This window comes from Astyanax mexicanus, chromosome 6 (assembly GCF_023375975.1).
Source record: "Astyanax mexicanus isolate ESR-SI-001 chromosome 6, AstMex3_surface, whole genome shotgun sequence".
Taxonomy (NCBI): domain Eukaryota; kingdom Metazoa; phylum Chordata; class Actinopteri; order Characiformes; family Acestrorhamphidae; genus Astyanax; species Astyanax mexicanus.
In genome coordinates, this window is record NC_064413.1 from 42,783,665 (window position 1) to 42,801,405 (window position 17,741).

The 17,741-nt window shown below is 39.4% G+C and overlaps 1 protein-coding gene across 3 annotated transcripts in view; it reads left to right on the forward strand.

The window, feature by feature from the left end:
* The window catches only part of creb5b (cAMP responsive element binding protein 5b), a 107,279-nt gene extending 89,538 nt beyond the window's left edge, over positions 1-17,741 (forward strand). For 2 of the 3 annotated variants that reach the window (XM_049480423.1, XM_049480424.1), the window contains 3 exons: positions 3,517-3,744; positions 10,120-10,228; positions 11,547-17,741. In XM_049480423.1, coding sequence (XP_049336380.1) covers positions 3,517-3,744; positions 10,120-10,228; positions 11,547-11,671 — 462 coding nt within the window. In that variant the 3' untranslated portion in view covers positions 11,672-17,741. Of the gene's footprint in view, positions 1-3,516; positions 3,745-10,119; positions 10,261-11,546 lie in introns of all 3 variants that reach the window. The other variant, XM_049480425.1, reaches the window with a different exon arrangement.

Genomic DNA, 17,741 nt, shown 5'->3' on the forward strand with positions numbered 1-17,741 from the left:
AGACAAGCCTTTTATTGAGATAAGCTTCAAAAGTAAGTGGGGATATAACTGTATTATAACTGTAGAAAGTAGTTATTCATGCAGTTTAGTTAGGGGAGCAGTGTCAAAAGTGAATATTGTGCTGATATGTATTCTAATGATGTTAGAATGGCAAAAAAGCATGAATTGTGAACATAGGATAATTTGGCCTGAGAGAAAGCATGCAAATGATAGATAAAAATTAGGTGGCCAAAAATGGATCACTAAAGGACCACTTGAGTAACAGGTGCAATGGGTTTACCAATACCAACAAAGTGCTTTCTGTCCATGATGCTGGAGTGAAAGCAATCTAAGAGAAGTACATCATCATTTATTGTGTCAAAAATGGAACCAACATCAATGAAGAGGAGATTGTATTATGCACTCTTAATAGAGCAGATTAAGTGCTATTCTATGCACAGACTTTTTTTGAAACACAGAGTTAAGAAAACAAATAACTCTAGAAAATAAAAATATGTAGGGTTGGTCTGGACTTTGGTAGGCACATTGGGTCTAGACCAGACGTCTTCCAGGTTTCAGTGGAGACAAAGCTGGACAGCAAAGATGCTGTGTTTATTAAAATTAATAGGTACCACTTTAAAATATAACTACCTTTATAAAGGGTTTATAAATTGTTTGCAATAAGTTTATTAATGGTTACTAATTAGGTTGTAAATGCCTTAAAAATCATTAATAATCAGTTATAACATACGTCGAAAGGGCAACAATATAGATGGCTGTGAGTTCACTATTTAACAAACAACAGGTCATTGTTGCCCTTTCTATGTATGTGTTATAACTGATTATTAATGATTTTTAAGGCATTTACAACCTAATTAGTAACCATTAATAAACTAATTGTAAACCATTTATAAACCCTTTATAAAGGTAGTCTTATTTTAAAGTGGTATCAATTAATATAGGAGAAGAAATTACAAAGTGATAGAACAGCCTAAAATCTCATGCTTAATTATGTGGTGAAAAATGATGAACTGAGCCATTGGTTTAAAAAATATATATTGTTAATAATGTCTGATCTAGTGTCAATTAAACAAAAATATACGTGAGGGAGTGCTATAACCTATCATACTGTACAAACCTTAAGTTGCAATCCTAACACAGTTTCATTATCGCTGTTTGTTGAAATATTTTGAGTTAAAGAGGACAAAAGAACAATCTGTTTGGTTATAAACACTCCACAAGTTAAACTCTTTTTTTTGCTGCGCTGTTTGGCTTGCAAGCGCTGAATCTTTGCTAGGATGGCTACAAGCAGTTAAAGAATAGGTCTGTTTTAATGAAGAAGTGCATTTAATGTTCAAAAAAGCATACAATTTATTGTCATTATTTCAGCAGTGATTTTAAATGTCTGTTCTGAACATTAGCTGTTGGCTGTCAGTTTCCATTTTGATTGGTCTCTCTCCATTCAAAAATATGAGCCTGTTTTTTTGTGACTGGAAGTTACTGCTTGGGGATATTGCCAACATGAATAGATAGATAGATGTACCTGTAGGACTGGGCAATATAGATATATAATCGAAACCTTACTACTTTATATAAGATATAAATGACAGTATTGTAAGATGGCACCTGCTACATAAAGAGTAACATGCATGGGTTTTATTTGTGTGGAAATGGTTTGGATCTTCTGATGCATATTACATTATAGAAATATTGTAATTATTCTTAAAAACTTGCATAATTTGGGTTTACTAATTACCTGTACAAAAATGTATTTGTTTTGGTTGGTTTTGGTTTGAGTTGAGTTAACATTTACTAAGATATATTTGGTTGTTCTGAGTTGGGTTATACTCTGCACTGTTTCATTTTCTATGGTTTAAAGGGAAATATTATAAACTTAAGATTGTATTTTAAAAAGCTGTAGTGGAAAACTGCAATATTTAATGTCTCTAAATCTTAAACAATTATAGTAAATAATTTAATTTATTCAAGATGTTCCGTTTTAAACTAGAAGAGTAATATATTCTATATATTCTAAATGTATTTTTTCAGGTGTAAAGTTAAGAAAAATCTAAGAACTTCAAGTCCAGACCTCTGTACTGATCTTTTTGCAGAGCTTTCTGACTCAGTCTGTCATTGTGAATCAGAAATTCTGCCTCCACTGTATTATTAAACCAAACAAGTGGCCCTGTATTCACACCGACCATCAAAGCCGCTGCATTTTCCATCACCCTAAAACAACCTGCAACGATCTGAAGACTGTGAGGAACTGCGAGTACCAGCCACAGCCAGGTTCACGTCAAAGAGGCTTTTTTGTGGCCATCCTGCGCTGGTCGCAGGCCTGTTTCGCCGGATGTCTGAGGGTGTTAGTGTGAGCGGAGCTGGGCAGTGGAAAAGTGAGGTGTGACACCTCTTTATGAGGGCGGGGCAGCCTGTAAATCAGAGCGTTTCTCATACGCACACGTCCATCACAGGGCCAAGGGGGCACACGGACAGAGCAGATGTTGTTGTAAAGGAACCTCCCAGACACGCCGCTGCTGTCTGAGCGCGGGGGTGCCTGTCTGCAGAAGGCAGGGGCTGGTGGCTGGGGGATTTCATAAACTCGATGGGCCGGCTGCCAGGATGTCTGGAGCGGAGGGATAGAACTGTGGTGATGGATGGCTGGTTTTATGATGTTAAGAGAAATTGTTGCACTGATCCTCAAAGCTGGAACACTGTCTCTCTCTCTTTCTCTCTCTCTGGTGTTATTTATTTTATACATGATTGTGTTTATTATTTATTATTTTCAGGAATACAAAATTCATTTTATTTAAAAATGCTAATCACATGCAGAAATTACATATGCTATTAAGGTGTAAAAATCTTTTTGTTGGGTCCAAAGCAGAAAAAAAGGCTGTAATTTAAAAAAAAGTAAAAAAAATAAAAAATATTAAATGAATGAAAAGTTTGTATTAATATATTATTTGATTTATTTATTTAATAATAAATGGTTTTAATTGTATTTATAATTTTATTTTTTATATATTTCTATTTTTCCCAGAACACTTGAAAACAGAACATCATTTATTTTTTTTTTTTTTTTTTATTGTTTTTTAACAAAGTATAGAGAAAAAAGAGAAATAACAACGTAGGCAGATGCAAATATAAAGTATAAACAATCTCAATTTCACACCAAATAAGTAGAAAAAAAATGTAAAAGGTGAGTGTAAAATATTGGATAATGAGATAAAAGCAAATCCTAAAGAGTTGATCTAATGGTATCCCACCCCATAAGTGGAACTGCTTTAGCTTTATTTATCATTGCAAAACAGAACATCAATTATTATAATAATAATAAGAAAATATACATATACATTTTAGGGTATTATTGAATATAGTATATGTATTGTATAGATACTTATAAAGATAGTAATCTTGTTTTTTGTAAGTTTTAAATGCTTTATGATGGATGTGGTTCATTTAATAGACACTAGATCATGTATTTGTGTATTTTTTCTTGTGGATTAATTTTTAATACATTTCTCTGTTTGTTCTTTACAGTTATCCCCAGCTGCACAGCAAATGCAGCCAACGCAGACGATGCAGTCTCCGCCGCCCAGTGGAGGCAGGCGCAGGCGGGTAGTGGACGAGGACCCTGATGAGCGACGGAGGAAGTTCCTGGAGAGGAACCGGGCGGCTGCTACGCGCTGCAGGCAGAAGAGGAAAGTGTGGGTGATGTCTCTGGAGAAGAAAGCTGAGGAGCTCACTCAGACCAACATGCAGCTACAGGTACCTGCTGTGTTCCCAATTAACTGTTCCAAATTCACATACACAGTTTTTAAAATAATTCTTATCTTGGAGATTCTTTATCCTGCACATTTTACAGCTGTTTTTACAGCTTTCACAAGAAATGTGATTAAAGACACTACTAAACCAGGGTTTGATTCTGGGATGGCGCACCACACTACACTAACAAGAGTCCTAGGGAAAGACTCCCAACACTACCGTATGGTTTCAGGATTCAAACGTTACTCATTCTGAATGAGAGCATTAAACAACTACCATAATTCAAATTGTATATTTTTAGGCTTATATTATCTGTAAATACCGTGACTATTGCTGCACTGGTAAAAAACATAAAAATATGAGGATAAATAAGATTTAAAAAATATGAATATTAAGATCTAAATCTAAAAGGTTATGAAAAACAAAAACAAACAGAGAATGTATAATAGTATTCCCTATTATTTTAATGCTTGGTACTCTAACAAAAGCAATATTTACAACTAAATTATTTGGTAAAGAAGTAAAAACACTAAAAGGTGCAGGTCAGGGTTACTTTAGGACCAGTAATGGAAACTCATTACCTACATTATATGTCCAGATGTCTGTGGACACTCCTTCTAGTGAATGCATTAAAGTTGCAGTTGTTGCTGACACAGATGCACAAATTCTAACAAATAGCTAACCATGAACATGTTGGCACCATGCCTATTGCAAGGAGTGGGATTGGATAGATGCAATCAAAATCCATGCAATGCAATCAAATCCTCACAACAGCTTAATTCTTAAATCAAGTAGAAAGTCTTCCCTGGATGGTAGAGACAGTTACTCTCATTAAAAGTAATACAGTAATACTTGTTAATTCTAAAAAAATAAAATAAAAAATAAAAAACTATGAATAAGTAGGTGTCCTAATACTTCAGTCTGAATTGTCCGGAAAGCCTTTGAGTGCTCTTTACTGAGAAAGCTATTCTTGCTGAAATTCCCCCAGTGGTTTCCATTAATCCCTTGTATTTCACGAAGTATTAGTTTGGGGAAGCTACAGTAGCCCGTAAATGCTGCTGAAGATGACAGCTGATGCTACTGAAGACAAAGAGCAGATGGAGCTCAGACAGGACCGGGTCTGAGAGGGGAAAGGGCACAGACTAACCGAGGCCTGCTGGACAACTAGAGAGAACCAGTTGCTGCAGAGAATGAAGTTTGTAGAGCTGTAAAACCAAACACCATGGGATCCAAGTCAGTACACTGTAGAGGCTGTGACATTTAGCACAAGTGTATTTTACACTGGGATTTTACACGAAAGCAAAAAAAGGAAAAGGAGTTCAGCTGTAGGTTCAACTGCAAAAAAAAGATACTCTAAAAAGATTTGTTATATAACCATACACAACATTTTCTGTTGTGAAGAAGAACCATTTGGCAAATCAGGCCAAAAAATCATTCAAGCAATCAAATAATCCTCAGATTAGTTTCTGTGATTCAATATAATTGCTGTCAATTAAAAAATGTATTTCTCCCTTTTTTTGTTAAGTTTTATTGACTTTTTGTACAATTAACATTCTCTGCTTACCAATAGCACAAAAGGATTAAACATTTACAAACACAAATAAGTAAAGGATTACACAATATATAAAGGTAGACAGCATATACATTATGTCAGTATTTAGTCTTAACTTGTATATCAGCCCACAAACAAATCTGTGCTGCTTCTGCATTATGTAATCAGGTTTTTGCTCACCTAATTCTCCAGCATAATTTGAATTTAGCAGTTGTTTTTTTTTTTCTATCAGTCCGTTCATCATTTCATGATGAACGGACTGATAGAAAGGCTGCAAAATATTTTTCTTTATAAACTGATAGGTAAGGATTTTCTTGGAAAGTATCCATGGTTAACTCTATGGTTATTGACAATTATTGCCATTGACTATACTAAACAACCCATGTAGTTAATTAAAATTACATTTCATTCTGTTATGTGTCACGCCTGGCCCTGTTTCCTGTCTGTCCTCGTGCCTGTGTTGTCCCACGTGACCCGTGCCCCTGTGTTCTGTCAGTGTTTTTCCACTCACCTATGTCCATTTGTAGCTCCGCCCCTCATTAGTCTGTCCCCAGGTGTTACCTGTTCTCCTTCCCGCCTTGTGTGTATATTTAAGCATCTCAGTCATTAGTGTTTCTGTCGGTTCTTGTGCGTTTATACGTCTGTCACGGCTGTGTTTAATCCTGTCTGTCAGTTAGTCTCCTGTTTCTCCTGTTTCTGTTTGTTTTATGTTTTGTTTTCTGTTCTTTAATAAATGATACTTGCGTTAGCGTCCGCTCTCCTCGTCCAGTCCTTCACACAGCGTTACAGAAGAACCGACCAAAAATATGGACGCTGCAAGTAATCCTTTTTTTGGATCCAGGCTGGCTATCCGACCCACTCCCTTCTCTCGCGGCGTTCAGGAGGAGTATGCGGCTGAAAACTCCTCCACTTCCCGGCGCCGGAGGAGAAGAGGTGGGCGGCGGCGCTCTCAGCGCTCCCTTTCACCGGTGGAAGATTTCCGGAGCGGAGAAAATTTTGGGGGGGCGATACGGGTTGGTGCGGTTAGCCTCGGTACTCTTTACAGAGGAGGCCAGGCTACCCGGGAGCCGTGGGACTTTCTTGGCTGTGCTCCCAGCAGCTCCGAGGACGAGGAGCCTTTCCCCGCACCAACCCGCCTTCCGCTGCCTGATCCCGCACCTGTTTACTGGCCGCCTCCTGTTTCCACGCCGCGCTCTGTGAGGCCCGTGGATGGGACGCCACGCTCCGTGACTCCCGTGGCTCATCCGCGCTCCTTGACTCTCCCGGCTGAGACGGCGTACTCCGTGAAGCCAGCGGATGGGACGCTACGCTGTGTGATTCCCGTGGCTCATCCGCGCTCCGAGAAGCCGCTCTCTGAAGCTCCGGCTAAGCTAGCTAGCCTGCTAGCTCCACCGCGCTCTCAAGCTCCACCTACTTCCAGTTCTCCAGCCCGGCCGGATTCCAGCTCTGCGAATCCTGATCCAGAAGCAAGCTCCGGTCCGGTCTTTACAGCCTCGCCTACTGCTCCAGTCCTGTTAGCGGCCGCCGCGCCTGCTCAAGCTGCACCCGCCGCGCCTGCTCAAGCTGCACCCGCCGCGCCTGCTCAAGCTGCACCCGCCGTGTCTGCTGAAGCTGCTCCAGTCTTCGTGTCTGCTCCAGCTGTTCAAGCCTCCGTGTCTGCTCCAGCACCAGCAGTGCCTGCCACCAATGTGGTACCCACTGTCCCTGACCCTGTACCCGCGGCTCCGTCCGCCTCTGTACCTGCTCCGAGACCAAAGTTTGGCCCTAGGCCCTGTGTCCCTAAGCCAGCGAGGTCTCCTGCTCCAGCCCCTCGAACTCTGCCCAGGCTGGCCCCTCAGACATTGACTTTTCCCAGCCCTGGGCTTCCGTCTATGTTTGTATTTTTGTACCTGTGTCTGTTCCTGTTTTAGTTCCAGTTTCTGTCTGCGTCCCAGTACTCGTTTCCAGTAATGTCTCAGTTCCTGTCCCCGTCACTGTGCTAGTTTCTGTCCCAGTAAATGTTTTTGTCCCTGTTCCCCTGTCCAGTCCTGTCCTGTCTGCATCCCTGTCTAGTGTCCAGTCTCAGTCTCCTGTCCAGTTCCCCGTCCAGTCTCCGTCACCCGTCCAGTTCCCCGTCCAGTCTCCGTCACCCGTCCAGTTCCCCGTCCAGTCTCAGTCTCCTGTCCAGTTCCCCGTCCAGTCTCAGTCTCCTGTCCAGTTCCCCGTCCAGTCTCAGTCTCCTGTCCAGTTCCCCGTCCAGTCTCAGTCTCCTGTCCAGTTCCCCGTCCAGTCTCCGTCACCCGTCCAGTTCCCCGTCCAGTCTCAGGCTCCCGTCCAGTCTCAGTCTTTCGTCCAGTCTCTGTCCTCTGTCCTGTGTCCGTTTCAGTCCCCGGTTTCGTCTCGTGTTTTCCCCGGCCTCTCCCCGCCGCCAGCCCCCGGGGTTCGTTTTTACGCGCCTCGGGAGCTGCGCGTTTAGGGGGAGGCTTCTGTCACGCCTGGCCCTGTTTCCTGTCTGTCCTCGTGCCTGTGTTGTCCCACGTGACCCGTGCCCCTGTGTTCTGTCAGTGTTTTTCCACTCACCTATGTCCATTTGTAGCTCCGCCCCTCATTAGTCTGTCCCCAGGTGTTACCTGTTCTCCTTCCCGCCTTGTGTGTATATTTAAGCATCTCAGTCATTAGTGTTTCTGTCGGTTCTTGTGCGTTTATACGTCTGTCACGGCTGTGTTTAATCCTGTCTGTCAGTTAGTCTCCTGTTTCTCCTGTTTCTGTTTGTTTTATGTTTTGTTTTCTGTTCTTTAATAAATGATACTTGCGTTAGCGTCCGCTCTCCTCGTCCAGTCCTTCACACAGCGTTACATTATGACTGTTTTAATTATACAGTATATTTTCTATTTCAATTTCAATGTAAAGAATAAGACAGAAAAAAATAAAACATATTCGCTTTTAACAAACACAAATGTGCTACTCTAGTGTTTCTTAATGCTGATGCTGGTGGCACTTTGCCCTGCACTTTTTAGTGCTTTTCCTTCTCCAAACAAACCTGATTCAACAATTCAGCTCATTAATAAACCATTTCAGAGTTTCGAGGATGAATGATAAAGCAAGACTCCAATAAAATGTGCAGTGTAGGATGCTTGCTTTCTGTACCAGGCTCGAGAATTACAGCTATAATCACTAAGAGTTTAGAATTCATAACAAAATAATGTTTGTGAAATAAAATGAAAAAAGGAGATTTCATTTCAGAAACTGTGTGGCTTAATCTCACTACTTTACTAATTAAATTCTCTTTATATACTATTTGCCGCTTCTTTTCAAGTCAAATGACCTGTGATGAACTCTAGCCTGGCAGTAAATAAGATGAACACTCTTTAAGAATTAACTGTGATTTACTGTGCTCTTCCTCCTAATCCTGCTTCCCCACAGTGCCATCCTCATGCTAATTATCCTTCCTTATCTAAAGTTTCCACAGACAATATGAAAAAAAAACATGCTTAAGTTGTTTGTTTTCCTTCTTTGCTGCATAGTTGAGTGGGGTGGGACCAAAATACATTCCCAGCACCCTGGCACTCCCATACACACCCATTGTTCAGGCTTGCTTAGGTTTTCACACACCATTCTCTGTATCCCAGCGCTCCAAGATGTGGCGGCTGTCAAACAGAGGATTTCTTACAGCCAGGCATCCCTGAAGTGGTTCTGTCTCTTCATAAACTAACCGCTAAAGATGTTGCTGAACGTCACATGTTCAGATTCTCGCACTGATAAGACGCTGGCACTGGCTGTAGCTGTAATTGCAGGCAGTGTTCTGTATGCTCATTATGAGGTTTTATAATGAGCTCCCAACCACAGACAGTTAGGCCTTTTATGAAGTGTGTCTGCTATGAGGTTCACTAGCCACCCACTAAAGTTCATTTTTTTAGACCTTGTTTATGATGATTATCATGGGAAATGGAATCAAGAACCATAATGATACCTTTCTGTACTAAACGCTATACCTAGTAAACATCAAAACATTATTATTCAAAGCTACAGCTGTAGTATTTTTTTTTTTTTACAACCTCAATTCCAAAACAGTTGGGACGCTGTGCAGAATGTACATAAAAACAGAATGCAATGATGTGCAAATACCTTTAAGTTAATTATAAATTAATGAAAAAAGTTGGGACAGGGTCTTCTCTATCTTTGTGTAGCATCTCCTCTTCTTCTACCAACAGTCTGTAAACTTCTGGAAAGTGAGGAGATCTGTTGTTTTAAGAGTTTTAAGAGAGGAATATGGTCCTATTCATGTCTAGTGTTGGTAGACATAGATAAAACTTCCATTTCATGAAACACACCCAGACTCTGCCTTTGTGTTGGATGCAGCATGTGGTTTAGTATTGTCTTGCTGACATTTGCTAGCCTGTCCCCAAGAGAGAGACGTTGTCTGGATGGGAACAAATGTTATTCTAAAACCTCTATGCTCTTTTCAGCATTGATTGCACTTTTTTATATGTGTTAGCTGCTCACACAATCAACACTAATGCAGCCTAATACCAATACAGACATAGACTTTTGAATTATGCACTGACAACAATCTGGATGGTCCTCTTCTCTTGAGTCCACAGAATACAGCAGCCATGTTTTCTAAAAAATCATTTTACATTTTTATTAATCTGAGCTTAAATCAGCTTTCGGGGAGAGAATACTTTGGCGTTATTGGATGGTGTTGCATGACACAGCTTTAACATGCATTTGTGGATTCTGCAGTTATTTAAGTTCCTTAATGTCTATTTAATAAGTAACTTTTAATTTTGCTTTCAGCATATGAGAGATGTTTAAAGTGTCTATTTTGATGTTTGTGTTCCTCACAGAATGAGGTAACCATGCTGAAAAACGAGGTGACCCAGCTCAAGCAGCTCCTGCTGACCCATAAAGACTGTCCCATCACGGCTATGCAGAAAGAGTCGCAAGGTTACCTCAGTGAGTCCAGCAACTAACACACATGGCCAGAGGTGACACCACATAATGGATGATGTATATTGTATATGAGTCTATTTTTGGTGCAGAACACACACATATGCACGGACGCACCCAGTGATATGGATACTTGTGACATTTCCACATGCGTGCAGACGGCCCCTCCCTGCTTTCTTTCAGTATAGGAAAAACATGCTCATGTTCAATGATTGAAAGACATAATTACGTCTGGAGTCTCTGAAAAACAGATTTATAACAAACGCTGGCTTTTTTTAAAGGCAGTTTGGGGAAGACAGTTGATGATGAGAGTTTCCCTAATGGGAATTCTCACTGACATCTAATGCCAGTATATGGACCAGTCCTAAAACATTAAATTTCCCAAGGGATGGGACGGTCATGAACCCATCAATATTGAAGTATTCACTGAAGTATTGCACCAATACGTTTAAGGATATTTTTCCAAATAAGCTATTTTTATTTCAATGATTTTGTTTGGCTAGCTCAAACTATGAATCAAGAACTGACTTACCTATATTAGGTAACCTATATTGCTAGTGATAAAAGGCATTACAGGAATCCTAATTTTGCTGTGCACACTGTATAGACAAAAGCAGCTTTTATAAACTCCCACTTTAAATTAATAGAGACTACCGGTAATATGGAGTTGGTCCCTTTTCCAGCTTTAACAGCAGGTGTGGCGCTCTGCATTTACTGAATCATCAGAATTTTGGTGACTTTGCTGCACTTTACTTCTCAGCATTCAAACACCACACTGTCAGAACTGGTTCTGTTCAGGCTTATAAAAATCTGGGTTTTTATTTTTTCAATGAAGCAGCTCGCATGTGCAACAATTTTAGTGGAACTAAGTTTATGAAATTAGTTGGGAAAGTGCCTAGTTCAAGCCCATTGGGCATAATTGTACTTTTCCTGCACTGTTGTTGTCGTTTCTCCTGTATTTACTATATTTGATGTATTGTACATAAGTAAAATGAATAAGTAAAATAAATAACCAAGCATACGTCACAGAATGTAATCACTTTTTTGGTTCCAAAACCTACTCATAATCTGTAAATGTATGTGATCTGTCTGAGTTGGCTGATATATAGGTAAATATACAATATTGTGTGTGCTGATTTATTCAGAAAATTAGATATTCTGACAATTTTAAAGAACCATAAGCAAATCAAAATTTAAAAAAAAATTGATTTGCTTGCTTATTTTTAAAATCAAAATAAGCAAGTCAAAATTTAACAACTTGGTGATTATATACATACACTCATTTATTCACACATTTAACTCATTTCCCTCTTCTGCTCCTCAGGTCCAGAGAGCAGTCCGGCAGGAAGTCCTACTCCTGTCACCCAGCAGCAGGTCATCCAGCACAACACCATCACCACCTCCAGCACGGCGCCCAATCACCGCACAGACATCAACCCCATCCACTAGAGACTGACCACATCCTGGACAAGCCCCAGAAGTGGACACTCTCACAGCTGCACCATGAGCTCCACAAGCAGACGCACAAGTCTGTGCCTCTGTGGCAACTCTTTCTTCCATTTGTATTTAGTTCTTGTAAAATCTTATGAGTTTATTTTGTCTTTTTTTTCTGTTTGGTTTTGTCATTTGGAACTAGCTTAAAAAAAACGAAAGCCTTCCAAATTCATCCAGTGCTGATCTGAGTATCATGACTGGTTTCACACATTAGGTACAGCTTCGAGGGGTTGCCGTGGTCTCACAGAACAAGATGGAGCTCGGAGGCTCTTGCAATTTCTGTACGTTTAACTGATTCACTGACTGGCCCTTCGTCAAATACTACTGCCTTCACACTTATGCAACACGGTCCGATTGTAGCCATGATGTGTGCTTTCTCTTTACTCTGAACTGTAATGCCAAAAGAAAGTTGTTGCTGTGTTCTTTTCTACTAAGGATTCATGAAATGAATTCTTCTATCCCCTTTTGATCTTTACTTCTATCCTCCTTGATCCTCCTGATCTCCAAAGTGAAGAGCTAAAGGCCTCAGCATACTTCCTGCAGAGTTGAGGTTCACTTGGCTTTGCTTGTCATGTAGTGCACGTAGAAGCTAGTTGAACTCTACAGATTAATAAAAAGAGCCACAACACCTGTGATTCATCGTCAACAAAAAGTTAAAAATAAAAGTTTAAAAAAATGCAAGCTCATAAGCTCTTGAAGGTGCATCTGGCTTAGTGCAATGCTCACAGGACGTATGCTGATGCTTTAAGAAAGTTGTCTGACTAATAAGCCATGTCGCATTGATAGCAATGCTAGGTGCAAGCAATATACTGTACATCTCATTGACGTATGCTCAGCAATGTGCCTGTTTTTTACGTTTCCTAAAATGTAGTCACAAACTCACTGCATTTATTTGGCTCTGCTGCTTTCAGCTTTGATAAGCCCTTAAGAAATGCAGCAGGCCTCTATCATTAACAGGATTTTTTAATAGAATTACATTGGTGTGTTCAGTCATTCGTCAGTCGCTGAAGTCTAAGCACTTGCCTCGTTGATCATGTGTCAGATTTCTGGTCATGCCCAGAGTGAATGAGCCTCTTGCGCTGTCCCCTGGAGACGTCTCTGCTTTCCGAGACCTCAAGGCCTTCCTATAATCCAGCATCTTGCCATAGCCATCTACAGCCATGAGGCTAAAAGGAAAGAGGGGGAGAAAACTGGACAAAAATAATAACCAAGTTAAATAAATAGTCTGTATAGTAACAAAATAATATCCAGTAACCAACGTCTGTGTATTTAAGACTGCTTGGTCATCATCCTGTTAGTTTAATACCACTAAGCACTCTACAAAATCTATGTATGGATTTACAGCTCTGAGCATGGCCAGAAGACTCTGTCTCTGAGCTGCCCGTTCCTGGTCTTGCGCCACCATCCAGAATGGCCTGTGTGAGGAAGGGGAGACCTATCTGAATTAACAAGAAAAAAATATATATATTTTTTATCTTTAAGGGTCCATATCATACAACTGCACTGCACTGTCCTCAGTTTTATTTAAAAATAAACATCTGTAGTAGCTACACTATTTAGAATGAATTGTTTTATGTTCATGAATCATTAATATACAAATTATTTAATTTTGTGCTTCATACATACATTTTAAATGAATATTCTGCCTTCAGCTGTTCAGCCTGCTTCTGCCAAAATTTAAAGTTCTAGGTTATAATTTTTAACATAATCCCAGGTTAGCAAAACCACTAGATATATAGCTATTGGGAAAAATAAGAGACCACTTAAAGCTAAACTGCTTGAATTTTTGCACCAAGAGTGTCATAAAGTTCTCCAAAAGCAGTGTGTAAGACTGGTGGAGGAGAACATGCCAAGATTCCACCAAATATGTTTTTTCTGAACTTTATGAATATGAGCTTTTTTTCTTTGCGTTATTTGAGGTCTGAAATCTTTTTTTGTTATTTCTGCCATTTCTCATTTTCAGCAATTAAATGCTCTATATGACAATATTTTTATTTGGAATTTGGGAGAAATGTTGTCTGTAGTTTATAGAATAAAACAACAATGTTCATTTTAGTCAAACATATACCTATAAATAGCAAAATCAGCGAAACTGATTCAAAAACTGAAGTGGTCTCTTATTTTTTTCCAGAGCTGTATGTATTGTTGCACAATTGAAACACCATTAAACCCTGTGCAACTGCTTTAATGACATTAAAAAGGAAAGTGCTTGGTGAAACTCTTCTGACCATCAGAATAGAAAATCTGACTTGTGGAGATGTTCCAGTTAACATTTCTTACATTATTAGAACCACAGCATTAAAACATTCCGCTTCATTACAGATGGAAAATGGTTAAGGCCATTTAGCCAGTTTAATTATTGATATTTAATGATTACTGTTATTGAAAAATGTAATGCAATAAATAGCAGGATATGGGCCCTTTAAGGTTCACTCTCTTCAATTTAAGTCTCCCTCTGTAGATCATTCAATACAGCTATTTAACAGCAGGCAATTTGTTATCTGGATTGTAACACCTAATTGTGTGCAGGACAGTGGATGGGCAGCTCTGCTTTACATGGACCAAGCAAAAAAAACCTCCGTAGAAGTCTGTAGACGATTCTGTTGAGTATGTAAAAGAATACACTACAGATTCTACAGAGGTCTATGGGAGGTTCTGGAAATGTGCTGCCATACTGGAAATCTTTGTATAAACAGGCAGCCCATTATTAGCCTGAGGACATTCCAATATCAAATCTTTCACTTTGCCCGTTCTTGTGTTCATATTTTGGGTTGTTTGTGCAAACGACCTCTTTACCTCAGGATTGCTTAGTCAAAGACTTTGACCCGAAACTGGCCACAGTGGATTTACAGTAAGTGGCTCAGTAGGGCTGAGTGAGGCCCTGATGAGGTTGTGGCTATTAGCTGGCCTTTAGCATCGGTTTAACTTTGACTTACAATCTATTACTTTATGTTCAGCTGTCTGCCTTTAAGAGGATGTAGCCTTTTACTATTTCTAAGTAGGTACCTAATCTATCTGAACTATGCTTTCCAAATCTCACAACGTGCCTGAACTATTCTGTGTCTTACCCATATGCAGAAGAATGTCAGTCATTATTAACACGTTTGTTCAGTGATTGTATTTTTTTTTCTTTCTTTTGTTTGTTATTTTCAATTCAGGTAGTAGTGATGAAGCTTTTGTGTCTTTTTTAGGCTCTTTTGTAAATGTCTAGAACTAATCGCTTGGTTGCTTTAAGGGGTTTTGTCGTGGATTCATTTTGGTGTTGATGGACAGTGACGTGGGGCTGAGCGTGGAGGCCTGCGATGAGATAAAAGCACCTTGAAGTTCTTCTTGGACGTATGGATGTTTTTTCAGACCTCCTTTGGCTTCCGTGGCTTGATTGTCGTTCTAAGGAAGAAGGAGAAATGCACCAAAATGTTTCCCACCCAAAGGATAAAAAAGGGCCTTTCTTCCAGCAGCTAAGCTCTGAACTCTGTTTCACGTATCTCACAGATCACTGAGGACTTCTCACCCCTCTTAAATGGAACATATTGATTCCCTTCGCCTTTCCACACAGCGCTTTGTCCGGAACGGGAGCGTGCTAAACAACCTCCACATTGAGAGGAGAAATCATGTAGCTGTCTATGCACTTTGACCTCTGCCAGTCCAGCAGAGGATGGAATAGCCATATTATTGAAGACTCAGCGATTATTCTGTTCCCACACCAGCGAGAGATAGCCACTGTTATCGTCTAGAGACAATGGCGCCCACAGCCTTTTGTAACCCACTCCCCTTTAAAGAAGAAGAAAAAAAAAAACAGGATCGACTCTCTCGTAATGGGTCTTCCTACTGTACTGGAATACAAAAAAAAACATCCAGTGTCTCTCCCAGCCTTCAGCCTCATATCAGGACTTTGGGATAGACTGGCTCAGACAGATGCTTTAAATAGATAGCTTTAAAACATTTCAGAAGTCTGTCTCTCTATCTGCAAACGTTTGTGGGTAGCTTGTTTTTTCACACTGTGAAGGTTGCTGATGGTATTAAGGTATCAAGAAATGGAGCAGCAGTTTTATTTGTATTGAGTGTTAGTCCTCATCCGTCATGTTTGATCAGATTCCAGCAGCAGTTTCCCAAGTCTAACCATGCATGTATCAATGGCAACACTATTGGCCAGTTTCTGAGATAGAGATTAAGCCTAGTCCTGAGCAGTTTTCTGCAAAGAAATGAATCACCTAAAAATATATATTCTATTTTCTATTTTTTATTTTAAATAGAAATCTTCCATTGAAAATAAAATAGGCTTAATCCTTGTACTGGATTACGCTGCATCTTTCACTGAAAAAAGTAATCTATGACTAAATTTAAGCCTTTTCATGGAATACACAGCATTGTGAATGTAAAATATTCCAATAACAGCAACAAATAGCCCATGATTAGGGTTAATATTTGTCCTAGACCATTTAATTGGAAATCTTTCACTGAAACGAAAATGGATATTATTGGACTAGACTTTATCCTTGTCCTGTACTAAGCAACAGTTTAAATAGAAATGTTCCACTGAAACAACTTAGCTTAATTCTTGTTCTGCATTTTGAAGAGAAATCTTCTATAATATTGAAAACATAGATATGGTAATTTTTCCAGACAGGGATTAAACCTAGTTGGAGACTCTATTTTGCTTTTAATGAAAACTCTCCATTCAAAATGCTAGGTTCATACCCTGTCTGAGAAACTGACCCATATAGTCTTATACTAGGCGTAATCCTTATTATAGAGAATTCTAGGTAGAATTTTCTTTCACTGAAAATAAATATATAATCCTGAACTAGGCTTAATCCTGTTGAGGAAACTGGATAATAGTACTTTAAACCAGCACATGCTAAATGTTAGCTTTGGGAAAAAAATGAGTTTTAGCTGTCTTTCAGTGTTTCAGTGTTGAATGGTCTGTTACAGTTTAATCTGATAACATGTATTTGACAGCAGTATGTTGGTGTCATCTCCGTGGTTAATTTCTGGATGGCAAACTAGTTAATTCAACCAGTGTGAGGTGATCACTACTGCTGCCATACGACAGATTAAAAATACAAGTGTTCTTACTCTCAGTCTTTACATTCTCATTCTCCTGGACGTTCAGCAATGCATGTGCATTTATTACAGGCTGATCTGGAGAGTCTGGATTTAAATCAGTCTTTATGGAGGACTATATGGTTGTTGTTGGGTACAATTAACATTGCTTGGATCTCAAGCTATCCTGGAGTTGCAAAGTTAAGTTAAACAACCATCGGACGTCCTGCCAGGTTTCATCTTCTCTGTCTTTTCTCTGTCTTTTAAATGATACCAGATTGGGTTAAAGTCTGCTTAGGACGGGGACGTCACCTCTGAACTGATTGAGGCAGAGGAGCAAAACACACTTAAATCAACTGGAATAATCTGTAAAAGTGCTCTCTTTCTCTCAAAAAGGAAACAAATATATGTGTTTAATCTCAAACTTGTTGGTTTGCCCGTGTGGACGTTGGTCCTTTTGTCCTTTTTAAAATGAGCGGATAGGTTTGTCTTTTGTATCAGCGTTCTAAGGCAACAGAGGGAAATGTGTGTGTATGTCTGTGCGTGTGAATGTTTGTATGTGTGTGTGTTTTGTTTGTGAGGTGGAGGAATGAGTATGCATTAATAAAACTATAAATGTATCATTTGAAACATAAAACTATAAATATTGTATAGATTCTCATTAATTTCTGTAATCTTGCTCATGTAATGCAACCACCTTTCTTTTTGAAAGGAGTCAATGTTTGGTACATGTTTGTAAATAATGTCTGCGTAGCACTTGCGGTTTTTAAATGTACGTCTGTTCATTTCTGTGCTTAAATCTCCCATTGTTTATTACAAGTCATGAATTCAGACATGCCTGCATAACTTTGTACATTTTATATATGTTCATTAATGCCTTGAATGTTTGTGTTTGCTCATTTGTTTGTTTATGCATATGTACAGATGTGAGATCACAGCAGCTATATTACAGTATGGAAATAAAGCACTTGTTGGGTAACAA